Below are 24,698 nucleotides of genomic sequence, written 5' to 3'. Positions count from 1 at the left end.
TTCTCCTTGAACCGACATTGAAATTCTGAAATATATGAAAACTCCAATCCTGTATCCATGTTTTCTTTAATAACCAAAAATCAAAAAGTTTGCCAAGATATTATTGATATTGTTATTTCCACGGGTTTTCTGTATAGTTACTATATTTGCTAACTTTTGGTAAATAACCATTATTTGAACAATTATTAAATTAAACATTTAAATATGATTTTTATAATTAGATTCAATATTTTGATTAAATATTTAGATATGATTTTTGGTTATTAATAAATTAATGAATGGAAGAAGACGTAAAATTACAGTTATGTTGACAGTTCAACTCCGTAGTACCGTTATCAAAGACATACATTGTATCTGGTGCACTAGAAATAGATTGATGTATTGTGTCATTCATATAAAATTATTTCTACTTGGAGGAGAATTTTGATACACCGAGACAAGTTTCAGAACTTTAAACTTTTCATTTAGATCAGTTATTTTATTTTCATTTACCGAACTTTCCGACATTTTTTGACCTTTTTTATTCCCTGTTATCTGGAAAAATTGCTTAAAATTTTGAATTACTCAGCCTGCTCTTTAATTGTTATTTTGATTAATTGAATTTGCTTAGAAATCTATAAATATTTAGGATGTCTTCTACTTTGTGTTTGCTCGAATATCACCTTTAGCTCTCTTTGTCACTTATTTATTAAGTCCTTAGAGGATTCTTTCAATTGTTCGATGCTATAAATTATGAGTTACTTCTTTTTATCTCACTTATGTGAATTTTTACAACAAAATTAAGCTGTTATAATAATTAAATAAGGATTAAAGAAATTCGTAAATACCAAACTAGTAAAGAAAGTCTTAAAGTCGGGCGGGGACGACTTTATGATACCCTACACCACTTTGCACATTTAGTAGAGCTTCATATAACAAATAAAAGTTTTTATGGGGATTTTGTGAGAATTAAATCATACCAACTATGATTATAGTTATAATTTAAAGTTCAAAGGAACTAATGTATGAGAGGGCAATCCTTCTTTGAATCGATTTCTACTAAATTCGCCAAGGCATTTGTGCCTTTTCATTTCGGGCTTGTATTACCTACTTGGTGCACAATTAACTTAAGATCGGATAAAGATATATATGGGAGCTATATCCCATATCGGATAAAGATATATATGGGAGCTCCCATAAAGATATATATGGGAGCTATATCCAAATACCGTTGTTACAGAGTGCATATAACGGCTGCGGAGAACATATCCAATATCCAAAAATGCTTTTTTGTCATAGCTACAGTCATTGCATATGAGCAGTGAATAGAGATATCTAGCACTGACCTTAACCGCTGGTCGTAGTCGTATTTCATTTATATGGGAGAAGAACAAAACAAAAATTAGTCGCTTTTAACGCATATTATAGAAGATTTATTCTTATCTTGTGAACTGATGTCGTCTCACGTTCTGCTAAGACAAACAACAGATTTATCTTTAGATGCTTTGATTCGCTTGTATCGTGAGGAGATATTCGAAAAGAGTGGGTCGCAAAATTGATCTCACCATTTTGTTTATTATGTTCTGAATTGAGTTTACATTGGGAAGCTCTATCACAGAATAATTTATTATTAGCACACATTTAGTTTGTAGTAAATAATTAAAAAAATCAGATTCTGTGATTAATTCCTTGTCTCGACTTTAAAATACCAATATATAAGCCCATGCCATCATAGTTTTAAATTACACTATATTTTGATCATCAGTGTTCTTCTTCTACACAATATAATTACAGTTATTCAAAAAATAACCAGGCATTTCGTAATAAATACCCGTATCTTGGATAACAAGATCTTATCTTTTTGGGTGCTGCGTTTCATCACCCTGCCCTGACGTGAGAACGAGTAACAATGTACGAAACGGCGACAAATCCAATTTGGTCCGCATAAAAGAGCTTAGCACTTGTCCAAGAATTTTCATTAATAATTTTATCGAGTCCGCGCTATGTGTCTTCCGAGCAAAGTGAAGGGCCAGACGGTCCAAATGATCGCAGTTTTAGTGGGTAAATTGAACATACACACCCGGTTGGCTGAAGAATAACGCAACGGCATTACTTCCCAATAAGTTTGTTCTTTTATTTCCATTTAAGGTAATGTACTGAACTTCAATTTTGGCCTGACCTTTGGGGTGACATCGTCATATGCCAGACTTTATGAATCGCCGGAGAGAACCCTCTTGGCGCACGTTGCACAACCGCAAGAAATAACATGGATGGGGAGCATCCTCTTTCTTTCGGCAGCAATGGCCTCGTTGGTGTTTGGCCCGATTTCGTATAAAATCGGACCAAAATCTGTGCTGCTTCTCTGTGGCCTATTGCAAATGGTGAGATCGATCAAGAATATTCTATTTCTAAAGTATTCTATTTTATCTAACTTCTTCCCCAAGGCGAGCTGGTTCTGCGTCCACTTTGCTTCTGATATGTTACACATCTATTCGTCGCGAGTTTTTGCCGGAATAGCAGGTGGTGCTGCCTATACGGTCTTACCCCTTTACATATCGGAAATTGCGGAAGGGCCTGCTGCAAAGGCTTCTCTGAACGTATCCGTTGACATATGGCGTGCATGCGGAATTTTTATTGGTTTTATTTTCGGATCGTATCTCAATTACGACTACGTCGCGGTTGTGGGCATTCTGATATCATTTTTCTTTTCGATGGTATTCCCCTTTGTTCAGGAGAGTCCATATTATTTCCTACGCAAAGGCAACATGGCTGGATTGGAAAAGTCGTTACGTTGGTTCCGTGGAATTCGCAGCATTGATGACCGAAACAATCCGGAGTTCGATCACGAACTGGCCCAAATCAAGAACAGTCTACATGAAAAAACACAACTGATCGAATCGGGTCCATCTGCATCTCAATTGGTAAAAATCTTGTTTGGTGACCTGGTTCTGGCAGTGGCCTCCCAACTTGGCGGTATTTTTACAATTTTGTCGTACGGTTCAATAATATCCAACTCTGCAACACCCCTCAAATTGACAGGCGATATATTGGTACTGATTTTTGCAGTCGTACATCTGTTGGCAACTCTTGTGGCTAAGGCCTTTAGTGGATGCGTAAATCGTAGGGTGAGAATTACGACGGGAAATGTCTTTGTTATAATATTACACCTTAATTTCTGCAGATGCTGTTAGTTATAACATCCCTAGGCTCTGCTATGTGTTTTCTGTTGGGAGCGGTATATTCTTTATATGAACATACTTGGGATATGGATGATGATATAGCAGCCTGGATAATGCCAATCCTATTTGCACTACAAATATTGTTTGCCAGTGCTGGTTTTATTACCGTATCGACTACAGTATTCATGGAGAATATTCCCAAGAAGGTGAGTTGATTTGTGATTTTAAGAGAATTAAAGGGTTGGGCCTCCAGTTGTTATTTTTCGCCTCACAAAGTCGATTAAATAAGCGCGTTTTTATCGACATTGGTTACTAAGATTAAACTATCGTCTTTTTAGTGGTCAAAAACTAACTACTTAATTTGTGCGACATAACCTTGTCAAAAAAAATGGGATGAAGGGTTTTATTTTTGGGAACAAGCACAAGGAACATTTCAAAGTCAATAAAGCTGACACCATGGCACAGTCTTCAAAATAGCATAAAGTGGCTGGTACCGATAAATTTTGGGCTTTAGCAAAATGTTGACCTTTACGAACTGCAAATATCAGATTTTAAACAGAAGCGTTACAAATACCAAATATTAGGTTCTCGGGTAATATGTTTGTATAGATCAAACAATGTTATAAAAATTATACCCTTTTTATATAAAATTTCACTGCAGGGAAATGTGAACATTTTTTTTTTGCCTAATAATAGAAATAATCGCGGATGTACTTAACAAAACGCCAAAGGCGATGATTCGGAACAGCAACCTTAACCGCAAAAACCATGTTGGATAATATATTCGTATATTTAAAATTGCAAAATGTAGAATACTTTATGTATGTATGCTGTTTTGTTTCAACTTGAATGCGATGTTGCCTTTTCCACGATTTTCTAGCGATTGCTTGAAGTGTTGAGATATTAAGACCAAAACCTAACAACTATACATTCATGGGAATGATGTGAAAGCATTAAAATTAAATATATTAAGAAATATTCTTCTGCATTTTCAATTTAATAATCCAAATTCCAAAAATGTATATTTTTGAAATTAAAATAATTTATTGAAAAATAATTATTTTGTTTACATTTTTGGACACATAACTCTGACACTTGTATTACGTACAAAAACAAATTTGTATGTGGTTGTTGTTACGATTGTAGTACAACAACACTTGCTTTTACCCATGGTACAATAAGGAGGTAGAACAGCTTCGTAAAAGTACAGAAATACACCCCTGGAGCTATGCCCGCTTTCTGTCAGAATTATTCAAAATTAGAATCAAAAAAAATTTTTATACCCTCCACCATACATAGTATGGAGGGTATATTAAGTTCGTCATTCCGTTTGTAACTTTGTATATATATTCCTGATCAGCGTAAAATTCTAAGACGATTTAGCCTGTCCGCCCTTCTGTCCGTCTGTTGTAATCACGCTAAACGAAGTCTAAACGAATTAAGATAGGAAGCTAAAATTTTGCACAGATCCCTCTTTGTCTGCAGGCAGGTCTAGTTCGAAGATGGGCTATATCGGTCCACGATATCGTATAGCCCCCATATAACTGTACCCCCCGATATTTGGTATTTTGATTATGTTAGTCACATTTTTCAAAGGAATTGTCTGAAATTCCACACAAGGAGTCCCTAGTGGGTACTTTATACCTCGGAAGAGAATTATCTATATAGGTCCACGATATCGTATAGCCCCCATATAACGGTACCCCCGATATTCGGTATTTTGATAATTTAAGCCACATTTTTCAACGGAATTTTCTGATAATCCACACAAGGAGTTCCTTGTAAGTACTTTGTCTCTTGGAAGAGAATTATCTATATAGGTCCACGATATCGTATAGCTCCCATATAACGGTACCCCCGATATTCGGTATTTTGATGATTTTAGCCATATCTTCCTATGGTATTGTCTGAAAATCCACACAAGGAGTTCTTTGTGAGCACTTTAAAGGTAATTGTCTATATAGGACCATAATATGGTGTATCCTCCCATATATCGGCACCTTCCGATGTTAGATATTTTAACAGAATTTTTAATGGATTTTATTTTTTGAACATTTTCTAATTCGTTCCAAATGGTGGAGGATATTCAAAGTTCGGCCCGGCCGCACTTACTGCTTCTTATATCCTCCACCTTGGAAAGGAGGGTATATTAATTTTGTCATTCCGTTTGTAACATCCTTAAATATTCGTCTTAGACCCCATAAAATATTTACATTCATAATCAGCATAAAATTCTTAGTCGATTTAACGATGTCCGTCTGTCTCTCTGTCCGTCTGTCTGTCTGTTGAAATCACGATACAGCACACATTATTTGACGTAGAGCGCCAAAATTTAGTAGAGCAATTTGCATTGTGTCTAGGATGGTTGGTATTGAAAATGAAATATATCGGTCCACGTTCTGGTATAGTCCTTATATAACGGTACCTCCCTATTTTGATCATTTGTGCCACATTTTTTCACGGAATTGTCTGAAAATTGGTATTTGTAGGTCATAACGGATCCCTGAGCGTGTGGCAAAACATTGCATGTATAGGTCCACGTTGTGGTATAGCCCCCACATAACGGTACCTCCTGATATTCGGTAATTTGATGATTTTTAACATATTTTTTTACGGATTTGTCTGAAATTTGGTACTTGTTGGTCATAATGGGTTCCAGCTCCGGTGGCGAAACATTGCATGTATGGTTCCATGATTTGGTATAGCCCCATATAACGGTACCTGCCGATATTCGGTATTTTGATGGTTTTTGCCACATTTTTATACCCTCCACCATACATAGTATGGAGGGTATATTAAGTTTGTCATTCCGTTTGTAACACCTCGAAATATACATTTTAGACCCCACAAAGTACATATATTCTTGATCAGCCTAAAATTCTATGTCGATTTATCGATGTCCGTCCGTCTGTCCGTCTGTGGAAATCACTCTAGCTTCCGAACGAAATGACATAGGTTGATGAAATTTTGCTCAGATGTATATAATGTGTGCAGGACTTTTGGTATTGAAAATGGGCCATATAGGTCGACGTCTTCGTATAGCCCCCATATAACGGTACCTCCCGATATTCGGTATTTCGATGATTTTAGCGACATTTTTCACCGGAATTGTTTCAAATTTCGTATTTAATTTTCGCAATGAGTACTACAACCTATGACAGAAAATTGCCTATGTAGGTCCACATCTTCGGATAGCCCCCATATAACGGTACCTCCCGATATTCGGTATTTTGATGATTTTAGCGACATTTTTCACCGGAATTGTTTCAAATTTCGTATTTAATGTTCGCAATGGGTACTACCACCTATGACAGAAAAATATCTACACAGGTCCACATCTTCGGATAGCCCCCATATAACGGTACCCCCCGATATTCGGTATTTTAATGATTTTAGCGACATTATTTACAGGGATTCTTTCAAATTTCGCATGTGAAGTTCGTAATGGATACTTCAGCCCATGCCAGAAAATTGTCTGTGCAGGTCCACGTCTTCGTATAGCCCCCATATAACGGTACCCCCCATATTCGGTATTTTGACGATTTTAGCTACATTATAAACAGATTTTTCTTCAAGATTCGCATTTAAATATTGTAATAATTTATGACAAAAGTTGCCTATGCAGGCCCACGTCGTCGTATAAGCATTCGGTATTTTTAAGATTTTAACAGAATTTTTAACGGTTTTTTTTTTGGAAATTGCCAAATTTGTACCAAATGGTGGAGGGTATTAAAAGTTCGGCCCGGCCGAACTTACAGCTTTTTTACTTGTTTTCACTGATTTGTCTAAAAATTGGTATTTGTGGGTCATAATGGGTCCTAGTTCGTGTGGCGAAACATTGTAATTATAGGTCCACGTTTTGGTATAGCACCCATATAACGGTACCTCCCGATATTCGGTAATTTGATGATTTTTGCCACATTTTTTCACGGATTTGTCTGAAAATTGGTATTTGTTGGTCATAATGGGTCCTAGTTCGCGTGGCGAAACATTGTAATTATAGGTCCACATTTTGGTGTAGCCCCCATATAACGGTACCTGCCGATATTCGGTAATTTGATGGTTTTTGCCTCATTTTTTCACTGATTTGTCTAAAAATTGGTATTTGTGGGTCATAATGGGTCCTAGTTCGTGTGGCGAAACATTGTAATTATAGGTCCACGTTTTGGTGTAGCCCCCATATAACGGTACCTCCCGATATTCGGCATTTTAATGGTTTTTGCCACATTTATTCTAATGTTTCTTTTGTCCTAAGGTGGAGGGTATTAAAAGTTTGGCCCGGCCAAACTTTATGTTTTTTTTTTTTACTTGTTTACTTGTTAATTTATATAATATTTGTCCTTATTTTGAATATTGATTAAAAAGAGTGAAAGATGAATGAAATGCCTGGATTTGCTATCAAAAATGTGATCCCACTTGATAAATCTCACAATTCCATGGGAAAAATGGTTATTACCCTTAATTTGCGCGCTGCAATGTGCCTTTCTTCCAATCATTGATTTTGAAAATTCTATTCTAATGTTTCTTTTGTCCTAAGGTGGAGGGTATTAAAAGTTTGGCCCGGCCAAACTTTATGTTTTTTTTTTTACTTGTTTACTTGTTAATTTATATAATATTTTTCCTTATTTTGAATATTGATTAAAAAGAGTGAAAGATGAATGAAATGCCTGGATTTGCTATCAAAAATGTGATCCCACTTGATAAATCTCACAATTCCATGGGAAAAATGGTTATTACCCTTAATTTGCGCGCTGCAATGTGCCTTTCTTCCAATCATTGATTTTGAAAATATTTTTTTTTTTATTTTTCAAAACAATAAATACATTCACAAAATTGGCAGAAGTCGGGCATACTTAGAAAAAAATTGTAATCAGCTGGTAGCTCTACCTTACCTTTTTATTGTACCATGCTGTTACCTGTATTTTTCTACCATTTTTTTCTGCCTTGTGTTATGTACGATTTTTATTTTGAAAAATGTAAAACTTGAAAACTTTTGAAAGTTTATCGACAATTTATCAACATTTTTGCAGAATAGAATTATCGTTACTGCAAATAACAAAAGCTGTTTATTAAGTAAACAATAACAAGAGTAGTTAAAAGTGTTCTTATGTCAATAGAAATATGCGTATGAAAAATCGTCAATAGACGTACATGTATATCCTAACTCCATCAGTCTACTTACTAAGGTCCATTCATACGGACATTTCTTTAGTTCTAGTGAAATTTGGCGAAAACCAGGGACAATGTTACAATTAATTACTTTAAAATCTATCCTTTGAAGATGTATATCTATCTTAATAAAATTTGGCAGAAGTATTTTCGAGCCTGGGATCAAATATCACTGTTGTGGAGTGCATATTAGTCATGCGAGGACTTTAACACCAAATCTGATGAAACATATATATGGAAGCTATAACTATATTTGAACAGGCTTACGAGGGCGACTTTAACATGCTGTCGAATTTGACTTCTAGGATCTTGGGGTAGTTTGTGGTTGGAATTAAATGTCTTTAGGCCTGCGCATTTTACTTAGAGGTGGATATTTTTATATCCCTCTCTTGGAAGCAGGCGAAAGGTTCAGTGAGATAGGAAACTGAACACAAATGCAATCAATGTTCGAACCCGACCTGTCAGCTCTGCCTCATAAGTTACTATTTAGATGTTGTGAGTTGGGCATGGAGTTCTGTATATCATCCAACCTTGGGGAACTCCCTGTTTTACTTTACGGGGTTGGTTGTCTTGTTCCGGGATTCCAACATTTCAAACTTGACTGGTTGTAAAACTGGATTCACAAACACTGTTATTTGACGCGGACCGTTCTTGTTGAGTGCAATATAGTTGGAATACTATGCTGTGACGGAACCCATGTTGATGACAGGTAATTGGATAAGTTCTTCTAACGATGGGGAGGACTGAAGCCTCAAAAGACTTCGCTGCTGGCGACAAAAGCGAAATTAGCATTTATGACTTGGCTTAGATGTCATCCTTGTCTGGCTCTAGTAGTGGAACCACCCGTTAGGTTTATAGCGACGCTCATTCACTTGCCCCGTTGGGTAGGTTGGTCTTATTTCGGATATTCGCTTAGCAGGTATGTAGGAAACGACTGCAGCTACGACAATAACTCGAAAAATCTTTTCTGCTACCCGGATATCAGGAGGGTTGGTTAGTTCTCTGAAGCGGCGGTTGGTGAACACTCCAAACTCTTCCCATGCTAAAGGAAAGTGCGGTGTTCAGAAGATATAACATCGGGATATAAAGGGGTATATCTGAACCGATTTTAACAAAAATTTGGAGCACTTAATTTTAGGATGATTTAAGTCTGAATTGCCAACATTCCGAACCGATTCTCACCAAATTCAATAGGGGTCAGTTTTTGGCCCAAAAATATTGTTTGGCAAATGCCATCGCCATCGGATAATAAATGCGACCTGCATTTTATTCAAAAGAATACATGGACGGACAGACGGATTGACATGCATAAATCGGTTCAGAAAGTGATTCTGTGAAGATACTGATATGTAACTATGGGTCTATCTCGCTTCCTTCTCCATGTTACAAACAAATGCACAAAGGCAGAATACACTTAGTTGAGTTTCTCAACAAATTATTGTCAACACTGTTGCAATTTATTGTTTGGAGAATTTCTCAAGATGCGGGATTAATATTCTAAACCCACTATCCGAAGTTTTAAGGTAATGGAAAATGAAATGGAATTCAAATTCATGCTTTATGTTTATTCTGAATGTAAATATGTAGATGAAGATATAGTGATGTTTGGCTAAAACACACAAACACTTATAACGAATCATGACAGTTAACATCTGTCAATTCCATTGCGTACACTTTAAATGAAATCCATTGAATATGAGAGTCGATTTCATTTAACGGGTACGTGTAATGGTTAATTCTACTCGATTTAGTATGTGTAAACCTAATGTGACACTTAAACATATTGATATTTGGAGAAGGAATAGAGGTGAGAATCTGTAATGTTGTGCAGGATAGGCAAACTAAAGGCGTTTTGCGAAATTCTATCAATATGAATATCAAAAGAACTAAAATTCACTAAATGTCTTAGCATTTTGAATTATGTGATGTATTTGTTGTTGTTTTTCAGTCACAATACAAACTTCTCGGAATGCTGCACTTTCTCTCGTGGATAGCTGTATTCGCCATTATTCACGTAAGTTTATAAATAAGTGAATGATTGTTAATTGAAGCTCACAGCATAATCTAATCATATTGTTCTTTTCATTACAGTACTATGTTCCCATTGTGCACAGTGTTTCCATCACCGGTCTGCTACTTATTTTCACCCTCGGTAGCTTTGCTGTTACAATTGGGGCACTGTTTTTCTACGACAAAATTCAGTCTGCAAAGGAACTTGAATGTAACGGCAACTCAATACCCAATGGACGTTATGCAAATGTGCATATTTAAAAAAAGTCATTTCATCTATGTACAGAATCTTTTCATCCACAATGTCATTACACGGTAAACCTTTAAAAATGTAGAAATAGAATAAGCTAATTTATTTTAAAAAATAATAAAAACAAGTAAGCAAAGGCTATAGTCGTGCGTGGCCGACTATGTTATACCCTACAACACTACAATATGTTAGAAGCCCTCTTATGTCCAAATCTATTTTGGAAGATTTCGCTTTTGAAATTAGGATTTTGACTAGGAACATTTTCCCAACATTTATGCACTCCGTCGGGCTGTTAGTTGTTGTAGTCCATTTTACAGCTAAATATAATCCAATGGTCATTCAAAATGCTAGAATTCTTCCCTGTCCTTAACTCTCTTCACAGGCGTGTCGATTGGCTTCAATTGTGTGATCGGAAAAACACTTCTGTTTTTTGGTTTATTTGAACCTAAATATTTTGCAATCATCTTCAAAAGCAAGAAGCCCCTCTGTATCTCCAAATTTAGACTATATGATTTGCTTGTCTACGATATTTGGCTATATTCGTCAACGAAATCAGCATAAAAAAGCCAGAAGTTCGCCTTTTGTGTATTTCGGATATCGCCTGTAAGTAATGCTGGTATTTTTTCACACAAAATTAATAGTCTATTGTACCCGCTGTCCTAAACTCTAACTTTATGCGAGATTTCGTGTCCTTTGGTTTCTATTTGTGACCTTTATAACGGCTGCAAAATCAGGAAAATTTTTAGTTGTTGGTCCATTTCAACCCCTAATATATTGCGGACATCTTTGAAAACAATAGGCCTAGCCCTTCTGAGCCCAACCCTACCCTTGTGAAAATGTTCGTGAGGATCGGACGATATTTGCAATCCTTATATATATAATATCCCCAACCTGTGTTGTAAGGTGAAAAAATATTACAATATATTATAAGTCAAATTGAAAATATCGCATGCGAAAAAAATATGAAAAAAAATAAAAAAAATTCACAAAATACTATAAAATCTATATTAACATCATTATTGCTATATTTTTCTGCGATTTTTTTAGAGTTTATAATTTTATGTCAAGAGGGCATTCTGAATTGACAAAATTTGTCAAAATCGGTCCAGCCATTCTTGAGATATAAGCATTTTAACTAACATCCAACTAACATCTTTTGTATATACACATTGTATATATTTCGCTATATATAACCGATATATTTACTATCGGCATCTACGTAACGGTCAGAATTGACCTGTTCGTCTATTTGTGATTTCGCCGGGATTAAAAATATTCGCGGTTATTAATGGAAAATTTAACACAAATGTTATGGTCTATTTCACCCACTAAATATTATCCGATGACCAATAAAATTTTAAGGATTCTGCCCAGCCCTAAGCTCTAGCCCCATGCTAATTTCCGCGTTGATTGGTCCATAATTGCGACCTGTAGAGCAACTGCAAAATCAGGAATTTTTTCAGTTTTTGGTCCATTTTAACCCCTAAATATTATGCGATCATCTCCAAAAGAAATAGTGTTCTATTCTGACCTTAACCCCACCTCCATTCTGAATTTCGTGAAGATCGGGCCATTATTGCGACCTGTAGGGTGATTACAAATTAACATGGACAGACGGACGGACATACATAGCTAGATCGACTCAGCTTGGCGAGATAGGAAGATCCATATATACTTTCCTATGTGGGAAACGAATATTTCGAGGTGTTACATAATTTTTGGCCCAATCAAACTTATAATACCCCCAACACATAGTGTTGTAGGGTATAAAAAGTTAACTTCGATATATCTAAGGCATGTTTTAAATACAAGTCCGTATTCAACTAAATGTGCAAATGGTTTTCTAAAAAATAATTAAACATTTTTAAATAAGCAAATGAAAAGAGCGAAAAATCGCAAACAGAATCAACAACGATCGCCATTGTTGTATGTTACAGATAACGTTTGCAGAATTCGAATCCCTTGATAATGGGTCTTTGTTATTTCCTGTTATAGAGCGGTTAAAAAATACCTCAGGATTTTCTACGTTTATTATACCCTGCACCACACAGTGGTATTACATCTTTGTGAACTTGTTTGCAACATAGTGAAGGAAGCGAGATGGACCCAATTGAATGGATTTTGGCACATTTTCAGCTTGGAAGAAAGTATATCAAATTTATTGAAAATCTGTTAAGATATAGCTATTTTTGTTTAAGTTCCTCACAGCCTCACAACACAGATCGGTTAAAATTTGGATATAGCTCCCATATATATCTTCATTCGATTTCACGTTTATTGTGCCTAAAAGTGTAATATCTGCAAATGGAATGACAAACATAAAAAAGGGTAAAAAATAGATCTTCTCACGACCGAATTCAATTTAAATCCGGCGCGGAATTTACATACTCACTGGGTACAGCACTAGTAATTTGGTACACTTCAAAATCACAAATGTTTCCGCAAGGTCGTTTCTTTTTTTTCATAATGCATTCGTCCCAGCCTCGGTAACCATATGGCTGGGGCTATAAAAAAGGAGATTTATGCATGTCTGTATCACTTTATTAAAAATGCTTATTAAAACCAACAAAAAAAAAAAAAAACAAATGAAAGAGCTTCTAACTTCGGCCGAACGAACTTTTAGTACCCTTCACCAGTTGCAAAAAATTTTCAAAATCTAAAAAAAAAACATGAAAAATGACGCCAGTATTTAAAAAATTGCAAGTATTAGATGATACGGTTATATGAAGCTATACGAATACTTGGTCACGATACACGTGATTGCACAAAGACGTTATTCACCAGTGCGGTGTAGGGTATGAATACTTTTATGCATAATACACAATTTGTCGGTAAATATTTGTACGTATGCATGTTTATAACTCATAACAGATTTGGTATGGCTCAATATTAGAACAGCTCATATCATAAATTTGTATAGTCTGCTACTAAAATAAATAAAACAGGTAAATATTATAAATCTGGTGCTACTTGTGCAATATACAGGCAGCATTGCAAGCAAGCTAATATTTTATCACAGAATGATAGCGTAGTTTGAAATAACACGCCGTAAGAAAGCGGTACATCATTCTGTCATGAAGGCCATGAAGTGCGCCGAACTGCGCTATTTATGGTGGTGGATAGAAAAATATTTTAGAGAATTAATACGCCCGAACAACTTTTAAACTCTCTCGATTCCCCCTTCCATTATGCGGTCGCACGTAAAACAGACTTAATGATACCCGTATTCTAAGCAGAAATCATAGTAATATTGAACATTTTGAAACTCAGGTTATGCCCTTAACATGGTTTGCAGCTGTGGTGATCAGGGCTTATGTATAGTTATATAGCGCTGCAATATTACGGACAAACAGTGCCGACTTTGTCTTTTCTTTACTTTTTATACCCTCCACCATGGAAAGGAGGGTATATTAACTTTGTCATTGAGTTTGTTACACCCCTAAATATTTATCGTAGACCCCATAAAGTATATACATTCACAATCAGCATAAAATTCTAAGTCGATTTAACGACGTCCGTCTGTCTGTCCGCCTGTCTGTCTGTTGAAATCGCGATACAGCCCACGTCAAAATTTAGAGGAACAGTTTGTATTGTGTCTAGGATGGTTGGTATTGAAAATAAGATGTATCGGTCCACGTTTTGGTATAGCCCCCATATAACGGTACCTCCCGATATTCGGTATTTTGATGATTTTTGCCACATTTTTTTTTACGGATTTGTAAAAAAATTGGTATTTGTATAATGGGTTCTAGCTCGTATGGCGAAACATTGAATGTATAGGTTCACATTTCGGTATACAGCGGTACCTCCCGATATTCGGTATTTTTGATGATTTTTGCCACATTTTTTCACGGATTTGTCTAAAATGTGACTCGGATTTTCAAACTAGCGAATATCGGTGTGTATCGTTATATATGGGCGCTATAGGAAAACGTGGAAATAAATATTATATATAAATATTATATATATATATATATATATATATATATATATATATATATATATATATATATATATATATATATATATATATATATATATATATATTTACCCACATAATTGTTTCAATTTTGGTATTTTAGAAGATTCGATAGATGACAATCCTTGAAGTATAAAATTGTCTATGGAGGTTCCCGTTTTGGAATGGCCTTATATAACGGCCTCACTCACTTCATAGTTTTTTTGATAAGTTTAACTGCATTATGCAAACACGCTTGAATCCAGATACTTTTAAAAATGTTTCCTTTACCCTAAGATGGAGGGTATTAAAAGTTCAGCCCGACCGGACTTAATATTTATACCCTACAATACTTTGTGTTGGGGTTATTATTAGTTTGATTGGGCCAAAAATTATGTAACACCTCGAAATATCGGTTTCCCACATAGGAAAGTATATATGAATTTTCCTATCTCGCCGAGCTGAGTCGATCTACCTATGTATGCCCTTCCATCCGTCTGTCCATGTTAATTTGTAATCACTCTACAGGTCGTAATTATGGCACTATCTTCACGAAATTTAGAATGTGATCGCATAATATTTAGGGGTTGAAATGGACCACAAATCGACGAACAGGTCAATTCTGACTGTTACGTAGATGCCGATAGTAAATATATCGGATATGTATAGCGAAATATATACTATGTATATATACAAAGGAAGGGGATGTTAGCTAGAATGCTTATATCTCAAGAATGGCTGGACCGATTTTGACAAATATTGCCAATTCAGAATGCCCTCTTGGCATAAATGTATAAAATCTAAAAAATTCGTGTAAAAAGAAACCAATAATGATGTTAATATAAATTTTGTATTATTTTTTGAATTTTTTTTCTTTTTTCATATTCTTTATCGCATGCGATTTTTTAATTTGACTTATAATATTGAAGTGTATATTTTGTAATATTGTTTGTTTTTACCTTACAACACAGTCGACAGAATTTTGCATGAGGAGAGAGTTAGGGACAGGGAAGAAGTCTATATGACCATTGGATTATATTATTTGTAAAATGGACTACAACAACTAACAACACGGCGGTGTGCGTAAATATTGGGCAAATGTCCCTCGTCAAAAAGCTAAGGGTAATATCTGGGCAGTACTCCATGACATAATTTCAAAAACGAAATCTTCTAAAATGAATTTGGACATAAGGGGGCTTCTGTTGTGTTGTTATATTTAAGTGTTGTAGTGTTGTTTATATTTTAAATTTGGTTTTCAAACAAAATTCGTTTGAAGCAGTTTCTTATTGAAATAGATTAATTATGCGAAAGTTTTCAACACCGTGTCAACTATTCGTGTCTGTCATCGCTTTTACTTCATCCACTTTGTTAAATCAATTTCACAATGTCTCCCCCAGTACCAAAATATTTTTTGGATTTGAGGAACTACAATCAAGAAAATTAGAAAACAATAGAAAAAGGAACAAACTTCGGCCGGGCCGAACTTTTTATGTCCTCCACCATTCGGAAGTAGCTTGAAACATTAAAAAAACCGTCGAAGAAAATTTCTAATAATTATGAATTTCATAATGAAGACGGTTTGTGTGAATTTCGGGCGAAAAGGCTCTGCTGTGGATCGATTCCACAACTTGACATATTGCATTATTCGATTATCAAGGCTATTTGCAATTATCCAATTGAGCTGACAACAATGACAATAGTATACTCCGCTTCAGCTACTTTGCTTTTTCGACATGTTATTACTATGCTTAGTTCCAATTAGTTCTTATTGTTTTCTAGGTAAAAACATACAGGCATTTTCAAAATCTTACACCACGGTCCTCTTGCAACATGCCTAGCTTCCGCTGTTTTGTCAAATCATTCACCATCATAACACGACAAACTTTTGCTAAAGATATACGGAGATATATAGATAAGGAATCTTGTTATTTATTTAAGATAACTTTAAGATAATATCGTCACCATGGAAATCATGAAAATCCCACAAAATGGACCACTCTACTCATTAAACAAAGTTTAAAATTACTTAAACACCTATGTACATACATACATAATCCCACCCTCCCACTGCTTCTTGCGCAGCAATGATTAAGATGATTGGTTATCTTTGTGTGTCCGTACACATTTCAAGTGGTGAAATAAAGATAAAATTAAACGTTTAGCGGGAGCAGTAGCACAGAATCATTTAGGAGATGCTAATAACTCATTGTCATCAGTCAATGTCGCAGATGTTGAAGATAACATCTCGTTGTTAGCAATTATTTTAATTCTAAGCCGATTGTAGTGCATTGCCATGTCGTCGCATGCTAGGAATCAATATATAACTGGCCTCTGTGGTAAGCGCAAAGCATTTCTCCAAAAAACTGCAAGATACAAAGAAAGTTCCATTGCTTGAAAGAAAAAGAAAAACTTGGAAAAAACTGACGTTGATGGACCTATTTTTTTTTTTTTTTTGTTTAATTATGACTTTTCCCTACTTTAGCGAATATCATTTCCATATCGTATGGAGCATTTGTTGGTTGGGCTTCGGCTAGTTTTGTAGAGCTACAAAAAGCCGATGCAACTGGTTCTGAGCCTCTTATTGGCGACGATGCCGGCTGGATTGGATCCATGCTTTGTGTGGGAGGTTCTCTTGGTACAATATTCTTCTCCTGGTGTGCCGATAAAATTGGTAGAAAACGTTGCCTGCTGCTTCTAGCATTACCTGCTTTGGTGAGTATTAATAAAAAGAAAAGAGGAGGGAAATGGACATTTAAAATTTCTTTTTTTTTAGTTGGGATGGCTGATTGTTCCATTTGCCAAGACGCCTATGCACTTGGCGTTGTCTAGGTTAATGGGTGGCTTTTCTGGAGGGGGTACATTCTCTATAATCCCTATATATACTGCTGAAATATCAGACGACAAGTGAGTAACATTTTAAACGATTTTTTACTGAATATTATTTTATTTATCATCTTTGCTTTGGTAACATTTTTTTGCATTTGTGAAATTTAATTATTGAGTCTTATCATAAAAAAATTATTGAAATTGTACGTAGTGATCAGAAACCAGCACAGTACACATGTCCTTATTTCACAACATTGAACAAAGTGCTTCAAAAAAAAAAAAAAAAAATATAACGACATATTGTATCCATAGCGTTCGTGGCACTGTGGGTACTTTTTTGGTACTTTTCTGTAACGTTGGAGTGTTGGCGGCATTTATTTTGGGCACTTATTTGCCATGCAGGATTGTTGCGTGGATTCTCTCTACACTGCCTCTAGCATATCTATGTGGAGTCATATTTGTTCCAGAAAGTCCTCAATATTTGGCAAGCAAAAACGATGTAAAGGTTAGTACAACATATACAGGGTGAGATGAAAAAATTGCAACAAACTTCAGACTGCTGTAATTTCTAAGCCACTCGTCCGACAGCTGTTAAAATTATTTCAGTGACAGCTCATTATATTGTTTACCAGCGTACAAAAGCATTTTGGTGAGAATTTTCCAGAAAAAAAGTTATTCGTGATGAATTCAAGCGTGATAGTGTGATTTCTTTATATTTGGCTGGAAAACCAAAAGTGGCTATCGTTAGAGCACTCCAGCATTTAAATGTGAATAAATCTTTTGTGTCTCGTACCATCGCTCGTTACCGTGATACTGGTAGCGTAGGCCGACGTCAAGGAAGTGGACGGAAGAAAACAGCAACATCAGCAGAAATGGTTCGAAAAGTAAAGAAGCGACTTGATCGAAACCCGCGTCGCAATGGCTGAAAATGGCTCGTGAGCTGAACATATCGCAATATTCCATTCGACAAATATTGAAAAATGAGCTCGGGGTAAAGCCATTGAAATTCCAACAAGTGCAAGAACTTACACCGCAACAGAAAGAAAATGGACTCAAAGAGCTAAAGAGTTGCTTCGCTTGGCCGAAAGTGGCGAACAGTCGAATTTGGTTTTCTCCGTTGTCCAGCAGTTTGTAAAAAAAAACAAAATAATCGTGTTTACTTGCAAAGAGGTCAGCTAAAAATGTGCACCTTCGGTTGGCCACCAGAATTCAAGCGCCGGCCATGGTGATGGTGTGAGCCGCCATAACAGCCGATGGTCGCTCTCCGCTCGTATTAATCGACCGTGCCATCAGAATAAATGCCGAATATTATCGCGAAATTATTCTGGAGGGTGTATCGCACTCAGTACGGCTTCATTCCAGCGCACAATGACCACCAAAATCTCGGGATACCAATCCGTTTGACTATTGTGTTTGGAGTATTTTGGAAAGGAAAGTTGGCACTAAAAAATACCAAAGTGTTGATCACCTCAAGCAAGCGCTTCGCCGGGAATGGGCCAAAATACCGCAGATCAACATTCGGACAGCGTGTGACGGTTTCATTGGCCGTTTAACGGCCATAATTAGTGCCAAAGGTGACCAATTCGAACAAATCTAAACTTATTCTAAAATTTGATGCTATTTGCGACATTTTTTGTTTTCATTCAATAACACTAAAAAAAATGTAACGTTTGACTTTGTTGCAGTTTTTCATCTCAACCTGTATACTTAATAACATAAAAGTTGTTAACATTCAATAATCTTTCAGGCAGCTGAAAAGTCCTTATGTTTCTTTAGAAATATTTCCTATAAAAAATCCGGGACAAATCCCCAAATTAAGCTGGAGCTAGAGAATTTGATGGAGAAAACGGGGGATAAATCGGCGGAGAAAAGTGAAACCAGTGTCAGCCTTAAGGATTTTGGTAAGTTGATTGCTCATAAGACGGAGACTCCTTGAATTATACACATATTCGTTATCAACATGAAATTCTAAGTCGATTGAACCACGTCCCTTTGACTTGTTTTGAAACAAGGCATCCTATGTGGTAATCCTTAGTTTTTTGGCTAGGGATAACGGTCCACATTTAAGTTTAGGTAATCTCTGGATGTTTTGTATTTTAGAAGATTCTACCACGGTTTCCAACAGAATCAGAATAATGATGATGATATTAAGGGATCACAGTAGGTACAAAATGTGCACTATGGTCCACCAATTGTCATGTAGCAGTACACTCGGATTTGAGGTCCTTGAAAGATATTTTGTAAGAATTATTTTTTTACCCTCCACCATAGTATGGAGAGTATATTAAGTTTGTCATTCTGTTTGTAACACCTCGAAATATGAATTTTAGACCCCACAAAGTATATATATTCTTGATCAGCATAAAATTCTATGTCGATTTAGCGATGTCTGTCCGTCTGTAGAAATCACTCTAGCTTCCGAACGAAATGAAGTAGATTGATAAAATTTTTCTCAAATGTATATTATGTGTGCAGGACTTTTGGTATTATATGGGTCATGTAGGTCCACATCTTCGTATAGCCTCCATAAAACAGTACCTCCCGATATTCAGTATTTTTATGATTTTAGCGACATTATTCACCGGAATTGTTTCAAATTTGGTATTTGAAGTTCGTAATGGATACTACAGCCTATGACAGGAAATTGTCTGTGCAGGTCCACGTTTCTATATAGCCCCCATATAACGGTACCTCCCCATATTAGGGTTTTTCATGATTTTAGCGACATTAATCACCGGAATTGTTTCAAATTTTGTATTTTAAGTTGACTGAAAATTGTCTGTGTAGGTCCACGTTTTGGTATAGCTATAGCTGCATTATAGCTATACCGATTTTTTTCATGTTTCGCATTTGAATATTTTGATGGCTTATGACAAAAGGTCGTATAGACCCCAATATAACGGCTAAATTCGGTAATTTTAAGTTTTTAATGGAATTTTTTACGGATTTTTTTTTTTTGAAAATTGCCAAATTCGTTCCAAATGGTGGAGGGCCTTCAAAGTTCTTATAGATTTTTTTATTTGTTTCTTTTCATTTGATAAAATTTTACGAAGGAAAAAGCATTTTTGTTTCTGTCAGAAAGATGTAATTTCCCCTTATATTTTATACCCTCCACTATACTATGGACGCTATATTAACTTTGTCATTCCGTTTGTACCTCCACGAAATGCTCATGTCAGATCCAACAAAGTAAATATTGTTACGAATATAACTTTAGATTTAAGTTAATTTAGATGAATTCCGTTAATTTAAGAATTTGAATTGTAACGTAAATTTCTACTACGCAGTTTATTTGAATAACTTCACAACAACAACTACTGTATAGATTTTTTCTACATCCTTCCATTTCCTCTTTCATTGTCTATTTTGTTGCTGACGTACAATTCTTGTTAAACGTCATCATTGATGATCGCTTAATTCCTCTTTCTTTGTTACCCCCTCGCCTGTATATGTGTTGTTGTTATTGTTCAATGTAAGTTTGTATGTGTTGTTGTTATTGTTCACTCAATGTAAGTTTGTATGTGTTTGTTGCATTGGTAGATTGTTCGTAATCTAGGCGTTACCAGATCGTCTAGAAACTTCTGTAGCGACAGGCGAGGCTCATATAAATAGGAGAAATGGAAAGGCAGTTAGTCAGTTGTGAATGAGATCGCGAATTGAAACCGCCGAGTAAAGTAAAGTGCAAATAAAATCATTGTAATAATCGTAATCCGAAAGAACCCGCGTTTTATTTGGTACGAGCTGTATTGGGAAATAAAACAACGTCTACACGGGATTAAGTAAAATCCAAGAACGTAACAATATATTCTTGATCTGCTAAAAATTCTAAGTCGATTTAGTGATGTCCGACTGTTAGTCGGTTGTAACCACTCTATTGAGATAAAGGGCTAACATTTTGCACACATATGAATTTTGTCAGTAGGCATGTTCGTAATGGGTCATGTCGTTCCACATTTTCGTACATCCCCCATATAAATTTATCTCGGGATATTCGCTATTTCGACGATTAAGATCACATTTACAACAGAATTCTTCTGGTTCTACCTTCTGTGACAGTCAGGTAAAGGTAAACGTTTTCTTATAGCCCCCAGTAACCTCCCTATATTCGGTATTTGGACGATTTAAGCTACACTTGCTGTACTTACTTCGGTTTGTAACGGCTCCCACCTCTTATGGCAGAACGTGGTATATGTATATAGTTCCACGTTATTCTATAGCACCTATGGTTCGGTATTTTTATGATTTTATGCACATTTTCTAACAAAATTGTTTAAAATTTAGTATGAAGAGTTTGTATCACTCATAAGGCGGTACCTCCGAATATTTGGTAATTTGGTGGTTTTAGCCACTTTTCCAAGCCATTTGTTTAATTTTGTATTTGAAACTCACAATAACTAACAACTACTATAGTAGGAAACCGGTACATCGACTAGACGCAATATTAAAACCCGTTTCTTTTATTTTTAAAGGGTCTCTTGACCTCATAGTGGAAGTTATTAAATATTGAGACCGACCGAAGGCCGAGGGTATTAAATATTGGGGCTATATCTGAAACGATTTTCACCAAATTTAACATACTTGTTTCTATGCTTAATTTGGTGGTAAGTGCCAAATTCCATCGCATTTGGGCTAATATTACACGTTTGGTGCATAATAAAAAGTAAATCGGACGAAGATATTTGTGGGAGCTATATCCAAATCTGAACCAATCTCGACAAGAATTTAGCAAATGTAGCTCTGAGCTGTATTTGATATATTTTCCCAAATATCGTTGTAACAGAGTGCATATTACGGCTGCGGAGGACAAAAATATCAAATCGGATGAATAATTTATATGTGAGCTATAGCTATATCTGAATCTGCTTAATTTGGTCGTATATGAAAAATTACATACTATTTGGGTTGATATTACACGTTTGATGCACAATAAAAGGCAAATCGAACGAAGATATACAAATATACTGAAATCAGAAAAATATCGAATATAGGCAGGTACCGTTATATGAGTGCTATACGAACCCCTGGACTTGTTATTAGGAGTTTCAAATACAATATCAAAATATGGGGCCCATTTTCAATACCAAAAGTCCAGCAGACTAAACACACATTTGAGTACAATTTTAATTCGTTCGGAAGCTAGAGTGATTTCCACAGACGGATAGACAGACAGACAGACTGACATCGTTAAATCGACATTAAATTTTATGCTGATCAATAATATACAGGGTAAGATAAAAAAAACTGCAACAAACTTCATTTCTAAGCCACTCGTCCGACAGCTGTTAAAATTATTCTAGTGACAGCTCATTATATTGTTTACAAGCGTGCAAAAGCATTTAGATGATAATTTTCCAGAAAAAAGGTTTCTTCGTTTCGCCGAAAGTGGTGAATGGCCAATTTTGGTTTTCTCTGATGAGAAAACATTCGTTGTTCAGCAGTTTGTAAACAAACAAAATGATCGTGTTTTTAAAGAGGTCAGCTGAAAGTGTGCACCTTCGGTTGGCCACCAGAATTCAAGCGCCGGCCATCTTGATGGTGTGGGCCGCCATAACAGCCGATGGTCGCTCTCCGCTAGTATTAATCGGCCGTGGCATCAGAATAAATGCCGAATATTATCGCGAAAATGTTCTGGAGGGTGTATTACAGCTTTGGACACCCAAACATTTTGGCCGCATTTTGGACATTCCAACAGAACTCAGCACCATCGTACTTAGCACCAATTTTCTTCTGCCAATTTTCTGTCAAATAAAATAATCGCCATGGAAATACTGGCATGTCAAAGTTGTTCGGAAATGGACAAGAGCTTTTCAGATAAAAACGTAAAACGTGAAACGGGTACCTTTGAAAACGAACGATTCGGGGCAAATTATATTTTTTTTTTTGTACAAAAACAGGTTTAGACGCACTTCAAACTATATTATTTGTAATTTGGCGTTTTAGGTCTCTGTTTATATCGGCGCAACAAAATAATCTATTTATTTTTTATTTTTGGGAAAATTTTGCCCAATCATTTATTAAATACAACATATTTATTTTATTTCAGCCGAACCGAAGGCAAGAAAGGCTCTTTGTATCGGCATGGGTTTAATGGCTGTCAATCAACTCTGCGGATGTTTCGTTATGCTCAACTACACGGCCACCATTTTCAAAAACTCCGGATCCACTTTGCCGCCGAACCAATCAGCGATTATAGTGGGAGTCATACAACTTGTGGGTACCTATGCATCAACGCTTTTAGTAGAAAGAGCCGGAAGAAAAGTAAGTGAAAAGGACTTTGCGATGTGCGATAATTATTTAAAACGATTTTTTTTTACATTCTAACTATGAATATCACTATTTTATTGAAAAATGTACCTTCAAACTAAATTGATCCTGTTTTTTTTTGTGCCGATATAAAAGTTAATGCGAAAGAGGAAAAGTTTCCTTTCAATTGAAATCTTTCTCATTCGTCATACAAAAATAGGCCAAAAATCTGATATTCTTTTTTTTTTTTTTGAAAATTTCCAGAGTTTGCTCATAATATCCGTAATTGGGACTGGAACTGGCCTTTTATGCCTGGGCTTATTCATGTGTTTCGGTGATCCCCTTTCTGGATCTTGGATACCCGTGGCTTCCTTCTCATTCATCATTTTCATTGGATGCTGGGGTGTTATAACACTTCCCTTCCTTGTGGTAGCTGAAATAATGCCGCCCAAGATTCGTAATCTGGGATGTATGATTTGTATGCTATGTCTTTGGCTTTACTCATTCTTTCTTTTAAAAGTAAGTATACATCCATTGCTAACGTATTTATTTACTTACACTATTTGTGTGATAAATTCAATATATTGTGGCGGCAAGAAGAGTAAGACTAAGAAAAAGAACTTGAATGTTCATGAATGTTCTTTCATTTAATATTCCTAAGTAAAAATCTTAAATTGGAAACGAAAATAATTTTCTACTTACTATATAATTTCAGTACATGGGACTCTTTTCCGAATTGATCGGCATGCATGGAGTTATGTTCTTTTTTTCAACGTGTAGTTTTATTGGAGCTATATTCATTGGAATTTGTGTTCCTGAAACTAAAGGCAAACCCATCGAAGAGATATTACGGAGATTATAGGTGTATCACATGAAGGGGGTTAAGATGTCTGTGAATCCGAAGTGCTAAATAGTATCGATGCCATTTGAATAGTTCAGTCGATATTAAATCTAGATATTCTTAAAAAATGTGGTCATCCAGTGAGCTCTTTACATAAAAATAAATTGATAAAAATTAAAAGTATATCCCCTGTAAAGGTATTTGTAACAAAATACATATGTACCCTCGCCCTATTATTTATAA

General features: G+C 35.7%; 2 protein-coding genes across 3 annotated transcripts; both read left to right on the top strand.

Moving 5' to 3' along the window:
• Positions 1 to 1,753: 1,753 nt before the first annotated feature.
• LOC101893611 (facilitated trehalose transporter Tret1) lies at positions 1,754 to 10,773 on the top strand. 2 transcript variants are annotated; one of them, XM_059130834.1, is made up of 6 exons: positions 1,754 to 2,040; positions 2,128 to 2,360; positions 2,424 to 3,104; positions 3,161 to 3,364; positions 10,276 to 10,341; positions 10,419 to 10,773. In XM_059130834.1, the coding sequence occupies exons 1-6, from the start codon at positions 1,983 to 1,985 to the stop codon at positions 10,596 to 10,598; spliced, it is 1,422 nt and encodes a 473-aa protein (XP_058986817.1). In that variant the 5' UTR covers positions 1,754 to 1,982; the 3' UTR covers positions 10,599 to 10,773. The 2 variants fall into 2 exon arrangements, with proteins under 2 accessions (XP_058986817.1, XP_058986819.1); XM_059130836.1 differs by having other exon boundaries at positions 1,762 to 2,040; positions 2,104 to 2,360.
• A 5,941-nt stretch (positions 10,774 to 16,714) lies between these two features.
• Positions 16,715 to 24,698, top strand: LOC101892756 (facilitated trehalose transporter Tret1). The gene is made up of 8 exons (XM_005190234.4): positions 16,715 to 16,881; positions 17,028 to 17,257; positions 17,319 to 17,449; positions 17,684 to 17,876; positions 19,119 to 19,272; positions 23,415 to 23,629; positions 23,879 to 24,133; positions 24,330 to 24,698. The coding sequence occupies exons 1-8, from the start codon at positions 16,839 to 16,841 to the stop codon at positions 24,474 to 24,476; spliced, it is 1,368 nt and encodes a 455-aa protein (XP_005190291.2). The 5' UTR covers positions 16,715 to 16,838; the 3' UTR covers positions 24,477 to 24,698.

Source organism: Musca domestica, unplaced genomic scaffold (genome assembly GCF_030504385.1).
Source record: "Musca domestica strain aabys unplaced genomic scaffold, Musca_domestica.polishedcontigs.V.1.1 11, whole genome shotgun sequence".
Taxonomy (NCBI): domain Eukaryota; kingdom Metazoa; phylum Arthropoda; class Insecta; order Diptera; family Muscidae; genus Musca; species Musca domestica.
Note: the sequence above shows the minus strand (reverse complement) of the source record. Positions and strands in the feature narration are given on the sequence as shown.